The 26,077-nt window shown below is 39.3% G+C and overlaps 1 protein-coding gene across 1 annotated transcript in view; it reads left to right on the forward strand.

Annotated features, from left to right (window-relative positions):
* The first annotated feature begins 1,886 nt into the window (after window positions 1-1,886).
* uba7 (ubiquitin-like modifier activating enzyme 7) overlaps window positions 1,887-26,077 on the forward strand; it is a 44,932-nt gene continuing 20,741 nt past the window's right edge. Inside the window, exons 1-21 of the mRNA XM_042507249.1 lie at window positions 1,887-2,041; window positions 2,150-2,318; window positions 3,355-3,489; window positions 4,697-4,803; window positions 4,890-4,980; window positions 5,342-5,474; window positions 5,678-5,775; window positions 6,265-6,414; window positions 6,568-6,732; window positions 6,907-7,011; window positions 7,836-7,916; window positions 8,392-8,547; window positions 9,730-9,895; window positions 10,015-10,211; window positions 10,945-11,009; window positions 12,959-13,169; window positions 15,735-15,809; window positions 17,073-17,274; window positions 17,368-17,459; window positions 18,666-18,758; window positions 19,426-19,617. Of these exons, the coding sequence (XP_042363183.1) occupies window positions 1,995-2,041; window positions 2,150-2,318; window positions 3,355-3,489; window positions 4,697-4,803; window positions 4,890-4,980; window positions 5,342-5,474; window positions 5,678-5,775; window positions 6,265-6,414; window positions 6,568-6,732; window positions 6,907-7,011; window positions 7,836-7,916; window positions 8,392-8,547; window positions 9,730-9,895; window positions 10,015-10,211; window positions 10,945-11,009; window positions 12,959-13,169; window positions 15,735-15,809; window positions 17,073-17,274; window positions 17,368-17,459; window positions 18,666-18,758; window positions 19,426-19,617 (2,730 nt within the window). The 5' untranslated portion in view covers window positions 1,887-1,994. The remainder of the gene's footprint in view (window positions 2,042-2,149; window positions 2,319-3,354; window positions 3,490-4,696; window positions 4,804-4,889; window positions 4,981-5,341; window positions 5,475-5,677; window positions 5,776-6,264; window positions 6,415-6,567; window positions 6,733-6,906; window positions 7,012-7,835; window positions 7,917-8,391; window positions 8,548-9,729; window positions 9,896-10,014; window positions 10,212-10,944; window positions 11,010-12,958; window positions 13,170-15,734; window positions 15,810-17,072; window positions 17,275-17,367; window positions 17,460-18,665; window positions 18,759-19,425; window positions 19,618-26,077) is intronic.

A 26,077-nucleotide genomic window follows, 5' to 3' on the forward strand; every position in this document is an offset into this window, starting at 1 on the left:
TTAGATTTAAATTCAGTCCATACATGGAATACTTTGTGTTGTTACTAAACTGGAGTATCTCCAGAGATATATTGATGTCTGGGATTAAATTCCCAGAGGAGGTTTTTAAAATAAACTGCCATAAAATGTTCATTTCCCACAAGCTTTGCACAGTTTGTTTTGAATTTGTCTGTTATGTTGCAGAAATGTCAGTCAGCAGAATATTAAATCTGATCGCAGGCTCGTTTTTATTGCTTGTATTTGTCTTGAAATTTCTCATTCGCACATCACAGTGATCTCAGAGTGGTTTGCCATCTTACCAGTGCTGGAATGTAACTAAGTGCATTTCCCAAGTACTGTACTTAAGTACAAATTCAAAGTACTTGGACTATTCTATTTTCATTCTATTTTATACTTTTACTCTACTACATTTCAGAGGGAAATATGGTACTTTTTTCTTCACCACATTTTTGCCTAAAAACACAAGAAGAGTTTATGAAATATGATATTTTGTTAAAAATTAAATTACCAAATTTTATACAAGTAAAACAGTTTCCATTGTAAGGAAATTAATTAATTAAGTCTTTATTTTTGTATTTATAATTTTTAGTTTTTGGTGGTGTTCTCTTCCTTTTTTTTCAAACAATTTTAAGTTTTGGGGGTTCTATACTTTTTAAAAAGAATTTTGAGTTTTGGAGGGGGTGTTTATTTCTATTTTTTTACTTAAATAATTTGGGGTTCTCTTTTTATTTTGAGTTTTTTTGGGTGTATTCTTTTTTAGAAATATGAAATAAAATATATCCAAAAGCAGTAAAAACTAGGTACTGGACAGAACAAAAATAGTTGCAAACATACAAATAAAGTCTGCATACTAGATAATGCTCCCATGAACACTTATTACCTTCACACGTGTGACGTTTTGGGCCCAAGCCCCTCTTCAGATAACAGTTCTGTTATATTTTTTCATCCATTTGTGTTATTTTTTTAAGAGATTTTTCTGTATTTTGTACTTTTACTTTTAATATTTTAAGTATACATTACTGATAATACTTACTTACTGTTACTTATGCAACATTTGGAAGCGCGACTTTTACTGTAAGAGTATTTTCACAGGGTGGTATTAGTTCGTAAAGTAAAAGATCTGAATACTTCTTTCACCACTGCGTCTTACTGCCTCTACTTGATCCATAATGATGAATCATTACTCGTCACTCCTAAGCATGCAGCACTTTCTTCTAGAGGTCATTTTTTGACTCCTCACCCGACTGAGATTGTTGAAATGGATGACAAATACATGAAGCAATACTAGGGCGTATTATTGTTATTGTCACCATGGAAATGTTAAATATCCCCTACAGGCATGTTTAAGACATTTAAAAATACTCTGCTTTGAGCAATGATTTGTGTTTGATATGTTTTTTCCACACACAAAAAATAGTTAATGTTATTTTCGAAAAATATTTCCAGACTCTGTTATGTGGAAATATTGTTTATTAGTAAGGTAGTACTGGTAAACAATATTTCTTTTCCTCACTGAAAAGTCCCCCCATGAATGTGAATCTATAGTACTTGTGTGAACTACATATTGGTATGTGTAGTATTGATATTAGTATAATATGCTGTGTTTTTTTTTTTTTTTTTACAAAGGGGGCATATATCATGCATAAACTGATTTTTTAAAACATTTAATTCCTAAAAACATAAGCTTTCACGCCCAACTTCCCTCCAACCCACATTTATGGTATAATTGTATACATTTTATAGAGAAGCTTGTAATAACTCAATAAACAGTCCCGAGTCGCCCTCTAGTGGTCACACCACAAACACCTCTTAACACAACAGCAACAAACCCAAAGAATCAGCTGAAACGAAAGTGAAATGCCATCCGATCATTTTACCCATGCGGTTTTCAGTCAGTTCCTGGTTTGTCCTGCTCGGTTGTTGTTGGCAGCAGTCAGTCCGGCTGATCCTCACTTCAAATTGCTCATCTTAAACGGGAGAGCTGCGCGTGCAACATGTCAGAAATAGGTGAAATCGACGAAGGATTATACTCCAGACAGCTGTAAGTAAAACCGACACACACCTATGATTGATCACTGTTACTGTACTTTTACTTTTACTTCTGGTCCAGAGCTCCACTTATTTTTCTTTTTTTCTTTTACCTGCACAGGTATGTCCTGGGTCACGAGGCGATGCTCCGGATGGGCAAAACCAGCGTCCTCATAGCAGGCATGCGTGGTCTGGGGGTGGAAATAGCCAAAAATGTGATCTTGTCCGGAGTGAAATCTGTCACCGTCCAGGATGAAGGCCAGACGGTGTGGAGCGACCTCTCCTCTCAGGTGCTGACCATGTAGTTTCGATTTATCAAAAATACACACAAAAGTACAATGTGGAGATCTTTAAGTCGGACGTAGCCTAATTAACAGAGGAGGATTTAAATAAACAACTTCCTGTGAGGGCAGCAACAACCTGCCAAACCTGTCGAGTGTAATTTTTCTGGTAAAGTCATATTATAAAAAACATTGTCTAAAGCATATTTTCTTCTTTTCTTCTTTTTCTTTCTTTTTCTCACCATCTTTTTTGTTTTCAGATTTTGGATGATATCATGTAAATACCAACACGTTGTTTTATAATTTAAAAGGTCTTTATTTAGCTTTTTAAATCAGCTACATGAGTCATAAATTAAATGTCTAAATGCAAAATATCACCCATCATAAAGTTTACAACTTTGGCTAAGATGTGATGAAAATAGATGGTTATAAATAGAGTAGGATATGTTCGTAATATTGAATTGCTTTTTAAAAGGAAGTCAGTTTACTTTCACTATTAGGCAACCCCCCTCTCACCTCATTATAGTAAAATGAAACCATAAAAGTAAAATTGAAACCAAATCAGTGTTCCTGCATATGTAAAAATAACAGTGTCATGAAGGGGAAGTATGAAAAGCAAAGGGCATACATTAGTTAAGTCTTCTGTCATGTGTTATGATAAATGTGCACAGCTTGGTCACACCACCAAACAACACCGTCAAAACATCAAAAACTCACAAGAACTGGGTCAGGACCATCCACGACCATCTTTGACCAGCTAAAACTAACTATAACCAGCTACCAGCATAAACTGTTTTTTTAACTTATTTTTTTCCAGTTAGCTGCTGAGGCTTAGATGAGACATAATAAAAAATAAAAAATAATTTTGAGTTTGATGATTCATTCTTGACCTTGTAAAAGAGCTCTGGAGGTGCTTGAAATCATTAAAGCTGATAAAGGCATCAGAGAAAGCTCTGTTTGCAGATGAACACACAGTGATACAGTCAGGTAGATGTTGAGTTTGTTGCGATTGTTTTGTTAATCTGTAATTTCATTCTCCTGCCAGTTTTTCCTGAAGGAGTCCCATCTTGGTCAGAACCGAGCTACATGTTCCCTACAACAGCTGGCTGCCTTAAACCCACATGTGCGTGTGTCGGCCCACACTGGACCTCTGGATGAGGACCTGCTCCTGCAATTTCAGGTACTTAATTTCAGGCACATATAGTACACATATGCTTTTTATCACAAACATAGTAGGATTATTTAATTTAGGATTCCTAAAATTACATCTACTACATCTCTCTTATTGAGTAATCCCAAAATAATGTACTATGCAAATTTTTTTATTTCAAAAGTTCAACTGCTGGACACAAGATGTCCCCTGTTTTGACAGTGCATGTGTGCACTGCAGGTTTCGAGTTGTCAAACTTGTGTAAGTTTGTATATTCGACAGCAATTGGCCTTTAAACTAAGTGTGATGTCCCAAAATCCTGCTCATACTTACGCACCCGAACGAAACACCTCAGATGAAAACAGTTTTTTTCATGCATTGGTCAATTTTGAGATTTGGGCTATTTTGCTTCCATAACATGTCGTCTTTCAGACTTGTGATGGAAAAATGTTCAAAATACACATTGAGGCATTTGTTTTATTGTAGATTTCCGCTTGCAGAAGTTGTTTCAAAAAGTGCAGATTTAATGGCTAAAACATAATAATAAAATCTGCAGTACAAAAAATAATTGTCTTAATGTAATTAATTGCCAGAGGAAATTGCATGGTGTTAATTAGTTTTTTTAACCTTTATTTTGCTGTTGTGTCATGTTATTTTTGGTCTAAAAATGTTTGTGATTATTCATATATTCAGACATATATTCAAAAACAATGCTCTGAAAATGAGTTTTTTTTCTCCTACTCTGAACAAGAAATGTCCACTTTAGTAGCACTATCTATATGTTGAAGGTTTTTACAAACAATTTGTGCATATATCATTTACAGCCTGATTTACAGAGCATTTTATCACTAAAAACATGGGGAAAATGTATTTTTTGTTGCTGTTGATGATCTGGTTTATTTAGTTATATTTCTTTGTAAAACTTTTGTCTCTAATGTGTCAAGAAAAAAAAACAACCTAGTTTTATTGAATATTTAGATTTCTGATTTGGAACTTTAATGCAAATTGTTACATGCTTAATTAGATACTTTTCACGTGCATATTTAAACATGACATTTCAGAAAACATGAAAAAACAAAATTATTGTCTTAATGTGACTAATCAGCAATGGAAGTTTTATGGTGGTGGCGATCTGTTAATTAAATTTTTTACCCCATTCATTTGTGGTGTCCTCCCTTTAGGTGAGCACAGAAAAACAACCACAGTAACAGGTAGAGGGGTAACTGTCTTTTTTCAGGTGGTGGTCCTCACTGACTCCTCGCTGGATGATCAGAAGCGTTTTAATGAGTTTTGCCATTCACGTAGAATCAAGTTCATTGTTGCAGACACCAAAGGACTCTGTGGGTAAGTAGGGAAGACTAAAAAAGTCAATTGAATCTAGTTAATAATGCATGAAAGAAAGAAGTGAAAACCTTGTGGTTCATTTGCAGTCAGTTGTTTTGTGACTTCGGGAAAGAGTTTGAGGTCTTGGACCAGGATGGGGAGATGCCGAAATCAGCGATGATACAAAGTGTCTCTCGGGTAATATCCTCCATTTGTTTTGTGTCAGTGGCATATGGAAAGCCTCTCCAACACATTTAGCCATCCATTTTAAAACCTGCTTATCTGGCTAAGAGTTGTATTGGGTAACATTCACACCTTCCGGCATAGAGTTGCCAGCTTCCTGCATGTCATTGGACTGTGAAATTAAATCCTGATATGCACATGAAGAACATACAAACTCCACACAGAAATCCATTCTGACCTGTATGATTCGAATTAAAATAAATCCCAATCCAAATGTTGTTCACAGGTTTTCTGAAAGTTTCAAAAATAAGCATATTGAATCATTACTGAAATACCGCTTTCAGATTTGAAGGTTGTCACCATTACTTTATTTTAGGCAAATCCTGGAGTGGTGGTCTGTACCGATGATCGCACACACGGGTTTGCAGATGGTTCCATAGTTTCCTTCTCTGACGTCCAGGGCATGACGGAGCTCAACAGCATCGGCCCTGTGGAGATCAAAGTCCGTGGTACGTGTTACTTTGTGTCTTTACAGTTTCTTAACTCAGCTTTTGAGACTAACAACACACAGTGAGAATCAGAATCAGACTTCTTTTTAAATCACTTCTTAAAACTTATTTTTATAGAATTGATTTTATGTGATGTCGTCAGTTGTAATGACAATTTATGTTTGTCTCACTATCCATACGTCATCTGTTATCTCTGTCACCAGGCCCATACTCCTTCAGCATTGGTGACACTTCAGCCTTTTCTAAGTATGAACGGGGTGGAGTAGTCACAGAGGTGAAACAACCCTGCATGCTGAATTTTGTAAGTATTACCATTTGCTTATAAAAGTATATAATGCAGTTTTCTAAAAACAAAGAAAAAAAGGCCACCTTTATGCGATGTATAGACTCATACAGAAGTAATCCCTCTCAGTTGTCACTTATGACCCACCTTTAGTGTGTGGTTGTGTATTTTTCTGCAGAGAATCAGTCTGTATATTCTTATATTCCTTTTATTTTCCGGGAGGTCTATGGGCGTGTACCCCCACAGCGCACAGGTGAGGTCAGAGCCTTGACCAGGTTCAAGAGCGTAAGCAGCAGGCATTTGAGAGACACAGCGCAGAAAACATACAAATATAGCTCTGTGAAGCGCAAAAGGAGGGGGAAATTGGTTTTTGCTTTCACTTTTGCTCGAGAGTGTGTTTACAAACAGTAACCAACAGTCCTGCGTAGTATACCTTTAAATTAACTAATTCTTGTTTTTGAAAATGTGTATCCCTTATTAGTAAAATAACTACAACATAAATTGCAGAAACCACTGAGTGAGGCTCTATTGGATCATCAGCTGCTGAAATTTAATGATTATGGAAAAATAATGCGGCACAACACCCTGCACTTGGCTTTCCAAGCCCTCCACAGCTTTGTGAAGAAAGAGCAGCGACTCCCCAGTCCTCGGTCTCAGGTTGGTAAAAGTCTGAAAAAATGATTATTATGTGACGAGTAAAAACTAAAAGAAGTAAAAGCAGTTTATCAGGATGTGGTGTTGTAATATGATCTTTAAAGCAATGTACTTGATTGTTTCCACTCACATCTTAACATGATTAATCTCATGTAGTCAGATGCAGATGCCCTGTTTGCCATAGTGGAAGAGTTGAATACAGTCGCACAGCTGGAACTGCTGGATGAAGCTGCTGTGAGAAAGCTGTCCTGCACAGCTCAGGGAGACTTGGCTCCTATGAATGCTTTCATTGGAGGCGTTGCAGCTCAAGAAGTTATTAAGGTAAAGATCAAAGGTCAATGCCTGTAACATTAGTTTTATTTCTCAAATTTTGATGAAGTATAACACGGCTAGTGTCAATGCGTACATTTATTATACATAACTTAACATTTTTGATGGTGTTAGTGTATATAGCTGTCTGTATTGTGCTCTGTACACTCTATATTGTTCTTGCAGGCATGCAGTGGGAAATTCACGCCTCTTCAGCAGTGGCTATATTTTGATGCGCTGGAGTGCCTCCCTGAAGAGGAAGACCAACTGGCAGAGTGCTCCTTTTCAGCAGTAAGTAAAGAGATGTAAAGGAGCAGTGTGTTGGATTTAGTGGCATCTAGTGGTGAGGTTACAGAATATAACCAGCTGAATACCGCTCCTCTCACCCATCTCTTTCCAAGCATGACAAGCCTCGTTTCCGTTGCATATTAAAACCAGCTAACAGCCGCTAACATCTGGCCTTTTAGTGCAATGGGAAAGTGTACAATCGACATTCTACTCAAATGACTCTGGAGTACACGCAGATATTTATCTACTTTGGCTCAGGTCGGGATTGATGGAAACACAAGCTCCTAAACCAGCGAGCTGCAATGACGTGTATCCACTAATTACCGTCCGTCTCCACTTAAGCAGTGCTTAAACATCAAAATACTCTGTACTGAGTTTGTAAGAGAACCTGAATTAGTAAAAGATATGTAAAGAGAAGTAACCATCTTAAAGTTTTCACAGGCCAGCCTCCATGCTGTTTTCTGTTTGCCTGTTCTCCACCTTGTCCATGACATCAAACTTAACACCCCCCCCCCAAAAAAACCCACACAAAGAAAGGCAAACTCATCTGCTGCAGAGCTGTGCACACATCTCTGCTCTACTGGCAGTGGGAAAGGAGTCTCGAGCCTTTTTTTAGTAAAAGATGACCACTACCTATGTAGACACGAAGGGCTCATTCTGTGGTAATGAAAACACAGAGATTATTTGTTTTTCCATATTCCATTTCTGCCAGTAGGTCCACCTAAATCCTACACACTGGTCCTTTAAACAAGTCACATGTACCAAACAGAAAGATTCAGTGCAACTTTGGATGTAAATTCAACACTTTTTGTTTTCCTCTCTCACAGAAGGACACCAGATATGATGCACAGATTGCCGTGTTTGGCTCAGAGTTCCAGGAGAAGCTCGCGAGGCAGAAGTATTTCCTGGTGAGGGCAGGTTTGATGTTTGTCCAGCAGGGGGTACACTCTGCACGGGAATGCAGGAGCTCCATCTGTGTTGTCCTTTGATCTTGTCTGGTGTTGATGATGGCACATGCAGGAAACGGCCGTGATCCTGGTGGCATTTCCTGCCAGGGCTGACCTCTTGGTGTGCAGGGGCCGTTGAACAGTGCCAAGCCCTTTCTCTGTTTCCTTTAAAAGTGTTATTTTTGGTGTTGTTTACTAGCTGTTCATGTGTGCTTTTGAGCAAGAGAGAGCATGCTTGTGTTTCTTTTACCACCATATAAACACCACGCAATGGGTCAGAGAGTGAAACAACAATCTGGAACAACAGATTAGTAATTTTTTGCTACATTGTAAAAGACACATTATCTCTTTATCTGTAAAATATAACTTGATGACATACACTTGCATTGCATGAGCTAATCTGCGTCTTACACAGTCTCTCCTGTCATTTTTAAAGGTTGGAGCCGGTGCTATAGGCTGTGAGCTTCTTAAAAACTTTGCCCTCATTGGGCTCGGTGCTGGAGAAGAAGGGCACATCACTGTAACAGACATGGACTTCATAGAAAGATCCAACTTGAACCGCCAGTTCCTGTTCAGGTCTCAGGATATTGGGGTGAGAAAACGCACAACCTTCACACTGTGAAGAAGCATCTCAAATGCCATCATAGCTCACTGGTTCTTGTTTGACCTGGTTAAGTTGAAGGGTCAGAGGGCTCTACTAATGGGATGGGTGGCGATAAAGGGGTTGTGACCGTCCGCTGTGTCAGATTAGACATAGCTGCCATGTTTCATCATTTGAAGCTGTTTTGTCTGGCAGTGTAGTTTAGAGGTATATCAGGCAGTTGATCTCTTGTGTCAGAGTAAACAACTATCACTGTCTAAACAAGTTACGCAACACATAGTTGAGTACATTTAGAGGATATGTTGACAAAAATCCTCAACTTCTCGAGAGAAAAATGTGCTGAATCTACTGTTATATAATAGAAGAGCAGTGAGTGTGTTGACAGTACAGTACACTTACAGTATGGATTATTTTCAACTAAGGACGTCTTCGTTAGGTTTGGATTTGTTCTGATTTCCTGAAATAGTTTCATTCTAAGACCCAATAAACAAATCTGGGTATTGATTTTTTTATGTATTACTATTTTAATGATCCATTTATTTGCCATTACCACCGATGTTTGGATGTGAGGGATTTTACCTACATTGCTCACACACAAGATCTCCCTGCAGTGGTGAAATGTAAGTAAGTACATTTACTTAAGTACAGTACTTCAGTACAACTTTGAGGTACTTGTACTTTGCCAAAGTATTTCTATTTTCTGCTATTTTAGACAAATTTTCCAAATTTTGTACTTTTTACTCCACTACTATTTATTTAATAGCTTTAGTTACTAGTTACTTGACATGTTGTGATCATTAATACAAAGAATAATCAATTAAAAAATATGGTGGATTAACATTAATAAAGCAGCCCACCAGTATATAAAGTAATTATTCAATTTCCAATTCAAGGCAAAAGTCTAAATAATATTAATTTATGAATTTTAATCCAGAACTATATGTAATTTTTTTTTCATGGGCCAAATTCTGCATAATGCATACTTTTACTTTCATTACTTTAAGTTTATTTTTGATGCTATAACATACTTTTATTTAAAAATTTGAATGTAGGACTTCACTTGCAACAGAGTATTTTGGCACTTTAGTATTTCTACTTTTACTTAATTAAAATATCTCAGTACTTCTTCCACCACTATCTCCCAGACACATTTGCCCTCTTTCCCATAAACAGAAACCAAAATCAGATGTTGCTGCCAAAGCCGTGCGGCAGATGAACCCACAAATAAATATCACCGCCCACCAGAACCGTGTGGACCCTGACAGTGAAGAAGTGTATGATTACAACTTCTTCATGGGTCTGGATGGAGTGGCAGCAGCTCTTGATAATGTGGATGCCAGTGAGAGCACTTCCTCTGTCTCATTATATTACATTTCCATTACGACAGTGATTATGCTACAGCGTTTACACTACATATTTGACTACAAATGCTTGAAAAAATACTCTTTTGCTGCTCAGGGGTCTATCTGGATGAACGCTGCGTTCAACACAAGAGAGCGTTGCTGGAGGGAGGAACTTTAGGAAGTCAGGGTCATACTCTGGCGGTGGTGCCTCACCTGACAGAGTCTTATGGGCGGCCCACGTCAAGTTCTGATAACACCATCCCACTGTGCACTCTGAAGAACTTTCCTCACCGCATTGAGCACACCCTGCAGGTACGATGTAAACTTTTAAGCCCATGAAACCTGAGGAAATTGGCTTGATTCTTTTCAAGAACATAAGAAGAAGGCAATGAGAAACTTTACAAGAAAGGACCCAAAATATTGACAAAAAATTTAAGTAACAAGAAAATTAAAAGTTTGCAAAAAAGAGAGTGAAAGAAAAGTAAAAATCACAGAAGAAAATGCTAAATAATAATAATAAGAAGAAGAAGAAGAAGGAAAAGAAGAAGTAAAAATGACTACATTTTTTCTCCATAACAATTTTAAATACATATAATAATTCTAAATACCATTTTCTGTTATTTTTTTATTTTGTTATTAATTTTCTCATACTTTTTTTCTCATTTCTTTTTCAGGCAATTTTTCTTGGCACATTTTACTAATTTTGTCAGTTTGCAGCACATTTTTGTGAAGTTGCTCATTGACTTTTTTTCCATGTTTTCAAAATAAATCAAACCAATTGGCTCGGGTTTCAAAAGCTTAAATGCTCCTGAAAGGCATCTGAATGCAACAGAAGAAAACTGATGTCAATCTAGGTTTCGAAGTGTTAATTAGGTCTAATTAAGCTCTGTGCTTGAGTTACACAGATTCATTTACCTAATTTTGCTTCTGAATCTGACTGATAGATCATATATGGTTTTCTGGTACTCTGTATTCTGTTATGCAGTATGAAAAGTTGCAGTTATACTAATATTCTTTTATCATACCAATATTACAATCCTTTTAGTGGGCCAGAGACCAGTTCGAAGGACTTTTCAAACAAACACCTGAAAATGTGAATCTCTTCCTGGGGTAAGAAATGACACCAACCTCGTGTAATTTACTTTTTTCTCCACAACAAGTGTTGCCTTCAACAAATGTGAGAAATTACATTCACCGATCTGCTGCCAGTGTGCTGGCACTTTAATGACCATTACAAGCTCCTTTTACAGTGCTTCACTGCTCTCCTACAAAGCATTCCAGCAAACCTACTAAAGCTAATGAAGTGCCTCAAGCTCATTATTTTGTTTTATAAACAGGAAAACATGTGGCTGGCTTTTAGCAATAAACCCCCAGTAAAAAATTACACAAACAGTCTACCTTGCTAAGTCTGTTCTCTGTAATATGTCGTTCACAGCAGCTCGAACACTATTTTCTCCAAAAAATAGACCAAGTCTCTCAACTAATTAGACACTTTCTGGTTTCTGCTGACTGGAAAAAGAGATTAGATTAATGCAGAGGAAACATTATGTCTACATCTGAAAATTAATCATACTAATTATAATGTAACAGCATGTCAGTGACAGATCTGAGCCTCCAGGCCCAAACTTTTCTGACCTCTGAGCCTCGGAGCCCCCCTAATCCAGCCATGTTTTGAGATGTCTCTCCCTGTTTGTTTTAGGGAGATTTGATGTAATCCCTCCTCATTGTAAAGCACTTGTAGACTTTCTCATGTCTTTAAAGAGAAGCAAAAATCATGTCTGGAGCAGAAACATTGCTTGCCGGTCCACACAGCCATAAAAGTTTCTCACATTACATTGATGCGTAGAAGTAAGAAAATGTATTATGTGTTTCTACAAAGGCCTTTTTGTAGAGCAGTCATGGAAAACCTTTCTGGATATTTTCATGAGGCAGGTCAGCTACATATCGTAGTCCAGTAAATTTGAAGTCCTGCTTTATGAGGTTATGGAAAGGAACAGTCACACTTTGTTGTGTTATCCTCCCACCTGGGCAGCTCTATGCAGAGCTATGACTCCAAATGTTCCTGTTTAGACATGTTTAGGTGTACGCAGAGGAGGCAGATCCATTTTTTTTGTGCAGTGCACGGTTATGTTTGGTGAGCTGGCACATGATGATGGTGCAAGAACCATCCAGGCGTGTGGTATGGAGTTTCACTGACCAGCACAAGCTTAGTAACCACTTCCTTCCTATTAGTGCACAGCCAAGCGTCAAAGGAATCCCCTCTTAGTCACTAACAAGACTACTCCCTAATTTACTAAGATCTGTTTAGTCATTTTCCTCTCTGCTTCCTAGAACCAAATGTTTTTACATGAGGACTGTTTGCTTTCCAGAGCAAATGTTCTTCCCACAATTCAGCTGCTGCAAAAATCAGCCAGTAAAATAGAAATCAAAGCTTTTACAAAATGAATGTATTATTGTTTTTCTTATCTGGCACAGGGCATAGATCCACCACACGAGACTCTCCAACTGCATCAGACAAACCATACAACAAAACAATAAGTACAGAAATGAAAAAAAACAGCTTTAAAATTCTGCAAAATATCCTTTGTTGACCATGATTCATCAATTTATTCCTGATAAAGTTAACTGAAGGAGCCCACACTATGTCTTCTGGGAGCTCATTCCGTGCTTTTACTGAAGACATTTTTTCTCTTTTAAGAGACACACCTCAGTAGAAGTCATTTTAAAGTGTTCCCTCTTAAATCATATTTGTTATTCCAAAAGGGGATAACAGGCTCAGCAGAAATATCACAAGTTCTGTGGACAAGCTTGTTTTTAACGCAATCATGTCACCTCTGTGTCTTCTGTACGGTAGAATTGGTAAATGTAATTTCTTTGACCTCTCCTCATATGACATCTCGTTTTTATTGTGGAGGTTAGAACTTAAGAGTGTATCATACAAGCAGAAGCTTTGACAATACTTGTCCTGTCTTGTACTCTGCTACATCTTGTGATTATACCTTCTGTATACTGTATGCCTGTCATTAAATCAAAATTAATTGCTGCCCTGTTTTCTGCAGAGATGCAGGCTTTGTAGAGCGGACTCTCGGCCTTGGAGAGGCTGAGGCCCTGGAGGTTCTTGGGGGCGTGCGGAGCAGCCTTCAGGGCATGAGAGCTGGAGGACACCGTCCAACGACCTGGGAAGACTGCGTGAGCTGGGCACGCTGCAAGTGGGAGACTCTTTATAACAATGATATCCGCCAGCTTCTGCACTGTTTCCCTCCTGAAGAGGTAAATTCACAACAGAGGAACTATAACTCCCTAAAGCCAAGAGTTGTAAAGCTGTGATTGATGTTTATGGACACAGAGGGGCACTGTTGTGTATTTGAGGTGATTGCATAATTTAAGCCTGTAAAGTGGCATTAGCGCAACAAGAATGCCAATCAGAGAGTGCTTTAACTTTTCAAGTTTCACTTCATGGAGTAATGCAACACATTTTCCCGGGCTCAGCCACTAATATGAATCTTGTTTGAAACCTGAACTGCTGAAAGCCCTCGCTGATAAATATCTCTGAGCGGCTCTGAGGGGTTGTAATCTGGTGAAGCATGCAGACAGAGTGATGTCACATGTTGCTGTCACACCTGGGGGGGCACGGATCAGTATCAACCCAAACAGACCCTCACTAACCCCAGTCCTAGTCCAGCAACTGGCGGCTTCTACCCTCATTATACGTCCCTGCAGGGTTATAGAAATTCCTCCAGCTGAGAACGGTTTTCTTCCATTCGTGTCTACTTAAATATTTATAGTTAGGCGCAACATTCCCTGCATTTCTTTCATCAAATACATATTTTTTTGCTATCATGCCTTATGCTGATAAAATTAACCAGTTCTCATGTGTAACAATAAGCATTCAAATCAGTCCAGACAACATTCTAACATTTTTGTTAACCTTGTAATCACAACACGCCATGGAGAAACTGTGACAGTTATTGTTGTACTTCTTTACTTCTCTTTTTCCTCCCATAGCTCTCTTTTTCCTGGTTACCTACCGTTTGAGAGTTACGGTGTCACTGTCCTCTTGAAGAGTCACTTTCAACCAAAAATTTTCTGAGGAACTATGATAAAGCACCTAATGTCAGTTAACGGTCACAAACCAACCGAACAAATACATGTGCATAAGCATGACACATGGCCACGCGTTCACCATAACAGTCACTCTGTTGGGTGTGAGCCTTCACATAGAACTTATTGTTGTTCTTCATGTATGTCTAAACTTTGACATGCAGAACAATGGATGGATTTGAACCAAAGACATAATGGCGGCATTTTTATCCTACACTGATCAGAGTTTCCACACAAGGCTCAAGCACAGGGAAGAAAAACAGAATGAGAGACTGGCCAGTATGAGATATGAATGTAGCTAAAATTACATCAGAGCTTACAGTAAAGGCCTAATAAATGCAAATCCATTCATTACAGTGAGTGGCTCATTGCCTGCTAATGAAATTACTGCAGTTATAGATCAGAGAAGAGTGCTGAAACTATAGTTGACAAACAGTCAGTTTATTGAAGGCAAGGCTTTAGCATTGGAGTTATTTTCTACTTTTCTCCGTTCCAGTGTCTATAATTTAATACCAGTTGTTTCTGTATAATGGCCAGACAAAAGAAGTCAATCAAAACATCTGCCACTGCATATTGATTTTACTTTTTTGCAGCTGGACCATTTGTAAGGAGTGCTATAGGAATATATATCTATGCCATTCTGTTATTGACTGCTCCACACTCTTGGAGCAAAGCGCATACTCTGGGCACAGATGGAGCAGTAGAGTGCAAGGTGCAGTGAAAGTGAAACTTAATTATTAATTGCACGGGGTCTGATCTGATCAGCTCAGACCGGATTGACAGATCAATTATCCACCCTGCGACTTTAGGAGATAAAAAGGAACTCATGAAGAACTCAGTGTGTGCGTCAGTCACGGATCTGTAAAAACATTGAAAATAAGAGAAGTGGTCACAAAATCATAAAAAAAAGGAACACACACAACAAAAAAACTGGAAGACCCTATACACTGGACCTTTTAATCACAAAATCAAATGAAATCATTTTATATAATCCAGTTATCTATTAATCAGTTATATAATAAAGAATAATTGATAGAAGTCACATCCATTGTATTATTTTTTAACAAGTTATTAAGAGTTATTAAGAAACTAATACATCCTTGTAATTGTAACATTTTTGATTAGTCTTCATTGGGCCATAAGAACACCATATAAATCCTTAGACTAAGTGGTATTAACCTTTTAAAGGATCAAGTGTTTTTGATGCCATTAAGCCGTCTGAATCCCGACTGTGGAAAGGGAAATGCTGTTGATGCCTTTTGGCTGCTTTAGAAAGCTCCCCTGCAGTGAAAACTGGCACCAGCAGTAGGAGACTCTCTCTTTCCCGGCATATGGACCATTTGGAAACATCAAAGCTCTCAGTCTCTTTGTTCCTTTATCAGACAAACAAGTTGTGTTGTCAACAGACCACTGATAACAATATTAGTCTGGCTGCTCTGCTTGGAGGTTGTGATCCTCCTGCTATGTCAGAAAACTAAAGGATAAAGTTATGTTATATCAAGTAATACATTCATACTGTGTGACGATAAGATGAGAGTCAATGTGTAACAAGTCTTCCAAAACAGAAAGGATTTGGAATCTATAAACTGATCCGTTTTTTAATGTGAGTCAAAGGTCTTCTTGTGGCTGTCACATTTGTGTTATGAAGAACTATCCCAAGCTTTGTAAAAGAATATATGTATTTTTAAGCTGTCAATTATGTTGATATGAATTTTTTCACTTGCTTCTCTCAAGAAAACTGATGTTGGTCTGCCCTTCTGGTCTGGATCCAAGAGATGCCCTCACCCACTGACCTTTGACCCCAACAGCGTGAGTAGTGTCTGGTCCTATGTTCCTGACATGCAGCCTAAAAAAATTAGACAGTAATGAGTGAAAGATGCCACAGTATTTGGTGATGACCACTCGCATTCCTTCCTCATCTTTATCTGATCATGGCTCTCCTCCGTCTGACTGTATATTGGATATCTGATATCTTATCTGAGCTGTGAATGCCACTTAACCTGCATGTGGACAATGAAAGGCAGATAATTATCTACTCTCCATACACGTTTACATCCTTGATAGCCAAGCTGATGTCTATGTAAGAAAGAGGCCATAAATTGATACTGGGCCTAAATTACTGTAACTAAGAAAATTTTAATGGTGCACTGATGCAGTGAGAAACTGACAATTCACAATGTGGCATTGTCTCTCAGAGAAGATTTCCCTCCCTCCCTCTCAATCTTCACGTTTTCCCATGTCTCTCTGTACTGTCCATATCTTATTCAATCTCTTGTGGTCTGACCATTATCTCCTTTATATTTTCTTTTTGTCCTCCCATCTCTGTGAAATGTTTTCATCTTATCTTTTCTATGCTCTCAACTTTGACAGCAAATATTATAGTCTGTGCCAGTTTTTTTTACTTATCTAAAAACTTTAAGTGAAGAGTGTAATACTGTGCGATACTGTATGATTCTTTTTTTCAATTTTAAAATTATTAGCTGGTTTTATTCATGAACTGTGAGAGACAGAGTGCAGCATTAGCACTGTCTGCTATTTAACTTTTCAGTCAATTAAAAACAGTGATATACTTCACTGTTAAGAAGCAAAATAACTGCAAAATGTAAATTGCTGCTGTGTGGTCAACAGCAGTGACTGCTGCAAAATACAATGAAGTGTGTGTGTGTGTGTGTGTGTGTGTGTGTGTGTGTGTGTGTGTGTGTGAGTGGGTGGGTGGAGAGAAAGAAAGCAATTGAGGGTCCTATTGTTACAGCTACCTGCTCTGTTCGAGGAAGTAATTTGGCCTTAATGCGCTACTTTGAAATACCTTAATATCCTTTTTACAATGTCCCTTCAACAGTTTACTGCTGCAGGCAGCCCTATTATGAGGTCTCACTGTTGAATCTGATTTAAATAACAAATTTTATTTCATATGTTGAGTATTGTTTAAGATTTTCCTAAATCTGTGTATTTGCTATGAAAGATACATACAAAACCAATGCCCAGTGACATGATACGTGTTTGGGTTTTTTGTTAAAATGTGACAATGGTTACAATATAATTAAGACTTAATATTTTCACTCTGTCTGTTAGACTACTCATATGGACTATGTGGTGGCAGCAGCTAATCTGTACGGGCAGATCTATGGCATTAACGGAACAAGAGACGTCGCTGTTATCAGAGAAATCTTAGAGGGAGTCCATGCTCCATCTTTCACTCCCACGTCCTCCGTGAAGATTCACGTCAATGATGAGGAGATGAAAGAGGATAAAAAAAAGGACAGTGATGATACCGGTGGGTTTTTTTTTAACTCACTGATATTCTATGTTGTTATGTCAATTTCTTGCAAGGTTTATTTGCTTTACTCTCTCTGTGTCTTTGCACCAGAAAAAGCTCGACTTGAGGAGCTGAAAGAAGAGCTGGCTTCACTGTCTCTGAAAAGCTCAGCCATGCAGATGTACCCCACCGACTTTGAGAAGGTAGGGTAGGAGTGCTGTGACACCTCTGCTGCACGCTCTGCAGATGCCACAGACAGACTGGCGGCTGAGCATTAGCAGGGAGCTCCACTCAAATCTATGGCTGCTTTCAGAAAACGTCTTTTTTTCTCCGTCATCTTTGGTTCCTCAGTGACCCGAATCTGTGCTTTTCCTCAAAACATTCATGAAACAGAGCTTGCTTGTGTTCTGTGTTAGCTGTTGTAACACCTTGAGGCTAAGATATATATTTAGAAGTTTACGTCCTAGAGAAACAGAATACTTCACTCAGCCAGCTCACGTGGAACAGATTTATTTCTATGTAGGCCCATGTGAGAGCTGCACTAGCGCACTTTGGATGAAATACAGTGCATTCAGTAACTCAAGACAGAGACATACTGCTTGCAACTGGCAGGATAATCATCACCTCTATACAAGCTTTCTCTGTATTTTCATGGAGGTTGGGAATGTGGAGTTCGAATAATTCAACCTCGTCAAATCCTCTGATACAGAAGTGGTTACGAATAGCAGTGGCTAACATGTGTCATAGTGACAGCACCTTTACTTCAGGTTTAACAAAGAGCTATAAGAAGGCCAGTTGCTGTAGCTGCAGAGGTGAGTGTTGGAGGAATTTAGAGAGGCTATACAAAATGACTCTCCGGCAGCCTAAATGAGGTTCTGGTAAAGCACTCAGTGACTCAGGAGAAGCAGTAATGAAGGTGTATGAGGTAAGTCAGGTACATATCGAGTGTCATCTGGAATAAGAATGAGATCCCCACTGTGCTCCCCCTGCTCTTCATTTTTATCCCTGCGTGCCCAGGTCATGCTGTGGATAGATGGAATGTGTGTAGGAGGGTTTCAGATGCATCAGGTTGCCAGTTTGGAGCTTCCTCACAGCCCCTGAAGCCATCCCTGAGTGACAGTCGCCTTCTTAGCCTTTGTAGAGCCGCAGCAACAGAAGTATGACCTCACTGGCCATTTTGATCACAACAGAAATCTGATTTCCACCGCATTCTGACAGGGTGACCAAGTCATCTGTTAGGGTGATCAAAGTGACACAACAACAAAGCCTTCAAAGCTCCAAGCAGCCAAACTGAGCATCACATCACTGAGGATGTCACTTTTGATATATTTTGTTCTTTTGTCTCAAGCTTTGGAGTGTGTTCTTTGAATGACTGATATACTGTTTGTTTAACATCCCACCTGGCACAGGACGATGACAGCAACTTCCACATGGACTACATTGTTGCTGCTTCCAACCTGAGGGCGGAGAACTATGACATCCCTGCAGCCAACTGGCACCAGGTCAACATTTTCACTTATATGCATTATCTTATCAAATCTGTGAAGGGTTAAATACATATAGAGTCAAGTCAAGTCAAATCAAGAGGTAAATCAGAGGGATGAAGCTGAAGTGAGAGGCAGAATAGAATAGAAACCTCCCCCCTGAAAAACAGCAGAGTGCTCCCCCTCCCTTGGGGTCATGTTTTTAGTCATTGCTGCACACACCTGCCCTAAAGCCACAGAAACAGCCTCCTCACCTATTGTTCTCAAAGCAGAACTAATCACAGCACTTTACCTGTCGCCTGGGAGGTGACACCTGAGCCAGGCCTTGTACCAGCCCCTGCTGCACACACACACGCACACGCGCACACAGAGCATAGACGGATGGGGGGTGGGGAGGGTGGCTGTTGCTGAGTGAGGGGAGACAATAGAGGGTTACCCTGGTGTAATAAGACAGAGATTTCCACATGTTGGATCTTGTTTAGGAATAACTTTGCTTTTGCTCAACATTTAACACTTTGAATTTGTGGAACATTTCTTACAAAGTTCAGAACATTTGTAAATGCGCTTCATTACACATACTTTTTTTTCACCACTGCAATTTTGTTACACAGTAGAATATGTTCATATCTTCACAGCGCAATTCTATTTTTTCACAAATTTTAACTTTCCTGTGTCTCCCTCACAGAGTAAGCTCATTGCTGGAAAGATCATCCCGGCCATAGCTACCACCACAGCCGCAGTGGCGGGCCTGATGTGCCTGGAGCTGTATAAACTGGTGCAGGGTCACCAGAAGATCAGCTCTTACCGCACGACTTACATGTACCTGGCTGCCCCGCACTTTGTGTTGTCCCTGCCAAACCAGCCCCAGCGCTTCGAGGTGAGTAACAGCTCTACACACTCACAGTTAGTGATTGTGGTGGGTTGATGGACAAGATTTACAAAGCAGTCAGTCACCTACAGGGCCTGAGTAAGGCACTTTATACAACCTGACAGACTCCTGCTGTATACATTTATAATTTAAGCCTGTCTGCTGTGGGGATAAATCTGTTTGGCCCTTTGTAGATTTATATCCTTCCTCTGTGGCTGGAGAGCATTATGTCATGAATGAGTGCTCTCAGAGTAAAGGACCGCTGCTGACTGGCAATCTCTTGCATATGAGCCAAGTATTTAGCTAGCTCAGTATAATCCTCAGGGTATTTCAGTGCAGGTAAGGCATAAACACACACGTCTGCTTCTGTGTTTGCACAAATTAAGTGAATTTAAGGAAACTGTAATTCAAAGCAAAAGGACAGGCACTTATTCTCTCAAGACAGAGTCTTTTTAGGATCAAATCCACTACAGCATTTGAGGTTATACCAGGTTTGTGAGGTCATCATTCTTTATACTGTAGCTTTAAAATACAAACACAAAATGGCTACTAGCCAGGTTCAAAAAGCCAAGCATTTTCAGGGTCACATTTTTGGTCAAGTCTAAGAGGACATCCAGTCAAATAATTTTGCTTCCCCCTTAAAGGCCTGGCTGATTATCCCCCAATATCTCACCTCTGGAGGGAGTCAGATATTGGAGCTGCCCTTGCCAGCTTTCTCCCTCGGAGCATTGAACCTCTGACAGACAGAGGTCACTGGGGTCAGCGAGTGGGGTAACAGTGTCCTCTGGGACATGAGGGTGCAATAGCAGGGAGCTCTGAGACAGTGTAGGTCTGGTTTCAGCTTTGGTTACAGGCAAAAAATGCTGCAGCTGCAATAAAGGCTGTTGTGATGACAGCAGCAGCTGTGACTTTCTGTGCAGTTTGAAGTTCCAGACGTGCCCTCTTCTTTACTCACAAAGACCCTGACGTTCTCACAGTTTTTGTCTGTAAACTTGGTCAGCGAAAATGTTTGCACATACCTCCAAAATTTGCTGGCCGAAACACAACGTTGCCCAAGCAGCAGGGATACACTCAGTCACACAGACAGAGTACCTGACATCATCGCAGCCAGAGGTTATATATTCAAGTGTTGAATCATTCGGTCAGAGGGAATGGCACACATTAGATTTTCCAGCAGGCTTTTTCAGTGGGGCTTACAGTGTTGCAGCATCAGCTTTTAAGCTCAGCTCTATTCAGCAGAGGAGCCGGAGCAGAGACAGACACCAGAGGACAAAAAAGGCTCAGCTAGGGTTGGGGGTCAGTGTTTTGAGGGTTTGGGACAAATCTGGCACTAGTGCATGAGGAACACACATGTGCTGTTACACACTTGCTCACACAGAGGGAGAGAGAGAGAGAAAGCTGGTTGGCTGCCAAACCTTCGGCCGTCTGAGTGGGAGATGCTCTAATGTCTGCCAAAGAAAACATTTCAGCCTTTGGTTCTTATGATAAGTTAATTTTGTCTGTGAAATCAGTTCAGCTCCTTTTGTCAAACATATTCTCCCCTTTTCTATGTAGTGTATATAAGCAGTAGGCCACGAGAGGCTGTGGTTTACAGGAATTTTTACAAACAGCTAAAGGACATTGTTTTCTGGAAGTCTACCTCCACTAAAAACATTGTCGCTGATGAAAAAACTCAGGATCTTTCAATAGACACCAGTATAAGCTGATAGGTGGATCACTGATGTACCGGTTAAGTCAGGCATATAAAGCCAACATAACTTCAGACACCTTAGGATTCACCATACTTGTTTTTTAAACTGGCATAAAACTGATTGACAGCCTGCCATTTAGCTCCATTTTGGTGATTGTTTTAAATTCAACAGCCAGATCATTCTCGGCACACCAGATCTGAAAATAATTGTCCACTTAATGGTCTCAGCTTCATTTATTGGTGTTTCCAGCTCCTCAGTTTCCATCTTTTTAGTCACAGCATGTCCCCTGTGTTTTTATCATCCTCCTCTATCTTGTCCATCTCTTTCAACCACTTACCCATACTTAGTCCAATCAGTAAGTAAATCAAAATTCACAACAAAATCTGACATTTCGAATCAACAGTCAATTGGCTCAGTAATACTAGTACTTTACAATAACTTCAAACACGACTAAGCCCATCATAATCAAGGACCAGAACTATCCATTTTGTCCATTTTGTAAGATCCACATAGATAACCTCACTAAAATTCTGAAAACACATTGCAAAAGTTAATCATGAAATGGTATCAGTTCTTTGATCACTCAAAATGTATTGTGTATTACAGTAAATATCTTGATTATCAGTTCCAAACTAGAGCCCTACCTATTAAGGCTTGGCCAATATTATCAGTTGATATTAGGACTGGGCAGTATATTGATATTATATCTGTATTGCAATATGAAGCCAGATTTTGTGGATATATTGGATATCATAGTATCATAAGTGTTATCCTGGTTCAAAAGGATGAATTACAGTAAAATGATGTAATTTTCTGTATTTTTATTAGATTTTTTATACTGCACATATTACTGCAGATACAAAAACAGAAAACAAGTATGGTACAATACAGAACATTCAGACATTCATAGCAAGGTATCCTCTTAATAAAACTACTAACACAGGACATCACATTGAGTGTTTTTTTTTGTTGGTTTTTTTTTGTTCTAAAATAATCAGGGAATGAAAATGTGACCTACACAATTATTGATGGTCCAGAAGAAAAAAAAACTCAAAGAATAAAAGAGAGAAACAGCAAATAAAAGTATTTACAATCATGTTGTCATCACTGCATTAAGACGAATAGACTTCTGCAGGCTTCTCTCTCTCCCCGGTCTGGTAGGAGATTTCTAGGATTTGGCTATGGTGTGTTTTGCGTAAAGTAAACAGTAGATTGTCATATTTTTTATTTGCCTTGCTTAGTTTACAATTTAAAGGAAAATACCAAAAATACATAGTTTGGGGCATACAATTAAAGTCATACCTATGGCATGTGACAGGATATCCAATCACAATTCTTCAATAACCCGAGTTACAGGATCCTTATCAAAGATGTCTCTGTTATGTGTTTATGTTAAAGAAACAAACAAATGTCAATTGATGTATAATTTCTCAGTACTGCCATAAAATGAAATAAATAATCTATCTTCCTGGATGATGTGTGTCATATTTTGACACAACATGCTCATCTTTTCCAGTTATCCAAAGGTCCCTTGCACCTGAATCTTGGCGTACTTATTGGCTCATAATATAACAGGATAACATAATGTTATAATGAACTACAAAGAAGCCCTGCTTGTGATTTTTGATCCATATTTTGAGCCCTCCAAACTTTTCTGTCCTCCACTAAAATGTGTAAATAATAGTGCAGGATGTAAATATAGCTTATTCAGAATAGCAGAAATTAGCCCTCAGTAATTAAAGCAGAAACAAAAGCAGCACACCTATTAATATTCTCTATCTCTGTAATCTGTCTGAGATTAGAGAGTTTTATTAGGCCGCCTTTGAAGCACCCCCAGGCGTGCAGCTGTGAAATATCACTGATCAGACATGCAGCATCAAGAGCTCAGCTTACTTTTGCCATGACTGAGACGCCTCCCCTCATGAGATCAGTCTCAGTTCATTAATATCAAGTAACAACACTCACATCTCACTGGTAGTACTGGCGGCCCACCCAGTGTATTTTCACCACCACATGACAGCATTGCCAGATGTTTGGCAGTCATCGTAATGTAACCTGCTTTATTATAACTCTAAAGAGGAAAAACTGTGTTTGTCGGATGGTTGTTATGATTGAAGGCTTTTGGAAAAGGTGTTTTAGATGTGGCTGTGTACCACTCTGTCCACACATAACTGTTCTACTCACAGACTCTTTAACTAAAATGGATTGGTGCTCACTCTACCACCATGCTAACCTTTTTCCAGAAATTGTTGCTTTAAAGCAGCTGTTTCCCAAAATAGGAAGTTCTCCCTGGTTTCCCCCCGCTGCTGTGATGGAGGCAGAAAAATGTAAACAAACGGGAGGCTGTCCTTGTCTGCTCAACACTGCGATTCTTTAGTATCATTTTCCTCCTTGTGTTTATGTTTTTCGGTTGAGGAGCCAAGGCACAGGCCATTAAAGGAGGAGCAAATCTGGTAAACTCACAGAGATAGATATCTCCGCACAAAATCTGCATTCGACATCTGTCCATAAAAAGCTTGGCGTTATTTAGCGTAGGAGTTGTTGCCACAGTTTTAAAGCTGCAGCGTATAAGTTATATATCCTGTTCTACTGCCAGCATCTTAATTTCTTATTGTGTTGAGAAAATTAATTGAAACTCTAACACATGAATCTGTCAAACTCATATAAAATAATTGCAGGACAGATTTCCTTCTAATGACAATTAATTTCTCGCCAGAATTAGAAACTATCAACCAATGAGATACAAAGTGTACATTTCCATGCAATTAAAGCTGCAATAATCAATATTTTTACAAGCTATAAATAGCGGGGCAACTAAGAATGTAATCTATAATCTGAAAGGGGTCACCTGTGATGAGAAACCCTCATAGTAACGTGATCTCATACTTGTCATACTGTGCTTGAAATTGATGCAAAGGCCTCTGCCTCAGCACCAGTGCATTGTATCTTAATGCAGGCGTTCTGCATTAAGATACAATGCATCATTCTGTTAGGTTTGGGCAACAAAACTACTTGGTTAGGGAAAGGTAAAGATTGTGGTTGACGTTAGTCAATTCCTGTGACTAACGACTGACTTGATAAAAAAGCTCAAACTAACATCAGTCTCCTGTGCTTTTTTGGACCCATCCACCTCCCCTGTCACCCGCCCAAAATTGACCTTTGTTGTCTATGGCTCTGAATGTCAAATAATGACACAGATGTGTTCACATTGGAGTCGGTTGAAAGCCTAGTGCATCTCATTAAAACACCAAAAGGTGCATTGTGAATTTGAATTTGGTGCCAAGGGCCACTGCCAAGCAACAGTTTTTGACATCCTGGGAGGGCGACCTGGCTACACTGAGAATTATCACACTGTTCAGTGATTCCTCAGCTTTATGTATTGTTTTGGGCTGTATATTCATTGTATGGTTCAGTTTGATTCAACAGGGGTCGACTCATTTTTGGCACCAGGTTGTTTTCTCTATTTAATTTTCGACCATGGATAATATCCCTCAGTGTAAGCAGGCGTGGTTTTGCAGGCTGCCATTTTTTTTTAAAAATGTGGGTTAGTTACAAAGTGTGATTGCTTTTAATAGCTTTGCTAATTTAATTTAATTTTTTTTAAGTTTGTGGAGGATGCTCCATATCGCATAAGTTTCTCCCTGACCAGTGGTCTTCAGTGTTTTAAATAAATTTTCCTGCGTCAACTCAGCTCACTTTGAACCTCGACCAAGGTTTCCTCTTTTCTGGAAACCAGAAAAGAGTGTAGTAAAGTAGAGTCGTGCCCTACCATGCTGCAGCAATGTGGTATTAGTGTCTTCAGTTCTTTGTGCAAAGTTAGTGACTAACTGGTGAAAATGGGGGAGCATTCAGCAGCTACTGCAAGGAGCCAGATATTTCCCTAAAGAGGCTGTGGACACTAAATCAGAGTTAATACTGAATTCACAGTCATTGGGTGGTCAGATATACACTGTAGTAAGTTCAGAGTAGCTTGTTTTCCTGCCTGCAAGAGGCCAAAAAAACAGAAATGAATACTGTTTGAAATGCACTTTGATGCTAGCTGTATAATAAATTACATAGTTGAAAGGAGCTGCATATAGATAGTGCAGACAGTGCATGCCTTGTTATTGCAGAAAACAAAACCTCACAAGACACTAAAGGATATTTCAAGAGCAACAAAGATAAATGAGTGTTGTGCTCCTGCAGCTGTAACTGAGCTGCAGTCTCAGTAAAACATGTGAAGTGAAACACATCCGAGGCCAGGACAGAGGAGGACGTGTTTCAGCTGGATGTTATATTGCTCCATCCTCAACCCCTCCAGCAGCTTGCCCAACTCTCTGTACCAGTGTTTGCTGTCTTTACTTGTTTGCTAGGCTGCCTGCTGGTTGTGTGCCATGTAAAAACTCCCTCTTCCATGTCTGTGCACGCATCCTCCACACTCCAGTCTTAACATGGTGCCCTTTCACGCTCCCTTGGTGCCCCTCTTCCCCATTTTTGTCCTTTCAGTTTCTAATTGAATTAGCAGTGTTTGTGGCGAGGCTCCTGATCTCAAGGAAGCCACTCCAAGGTCGATGCTCACACAGGTTCTTTGTTAATTGCCTGCAGATATGATGGCTATTTCCTGCCTTCACAGGAAGCAGTGTATTGAAACCAGATTTCCCAGTGAGCACTACGTGATCTTGCTGTATGGTCTGCAGAGCACCAGGAGGAGGCTGGGGTTTAACGTTCATCTGTTCTGGCCTCTCTTTCTAAAAAGTTTTCATTCACAGCTTGTTCAGCAAAAAAAGCCCACTTGATAT

The sequence above is a fragment of the Plectropomus leopardus genome, chromosome 2 (assembly GCF_008729295.1).
Source record: "Plectropomus leopardus isolate mb chromosome 2, YSFRI_Pleo_2.0, whole genome shotgun sequence".
NCBI lineage: Eukaryota > Metazoa > Chordata > Actinopteri > Perciformes > Serranidae > Plectropomus > Plectropomus leopardus.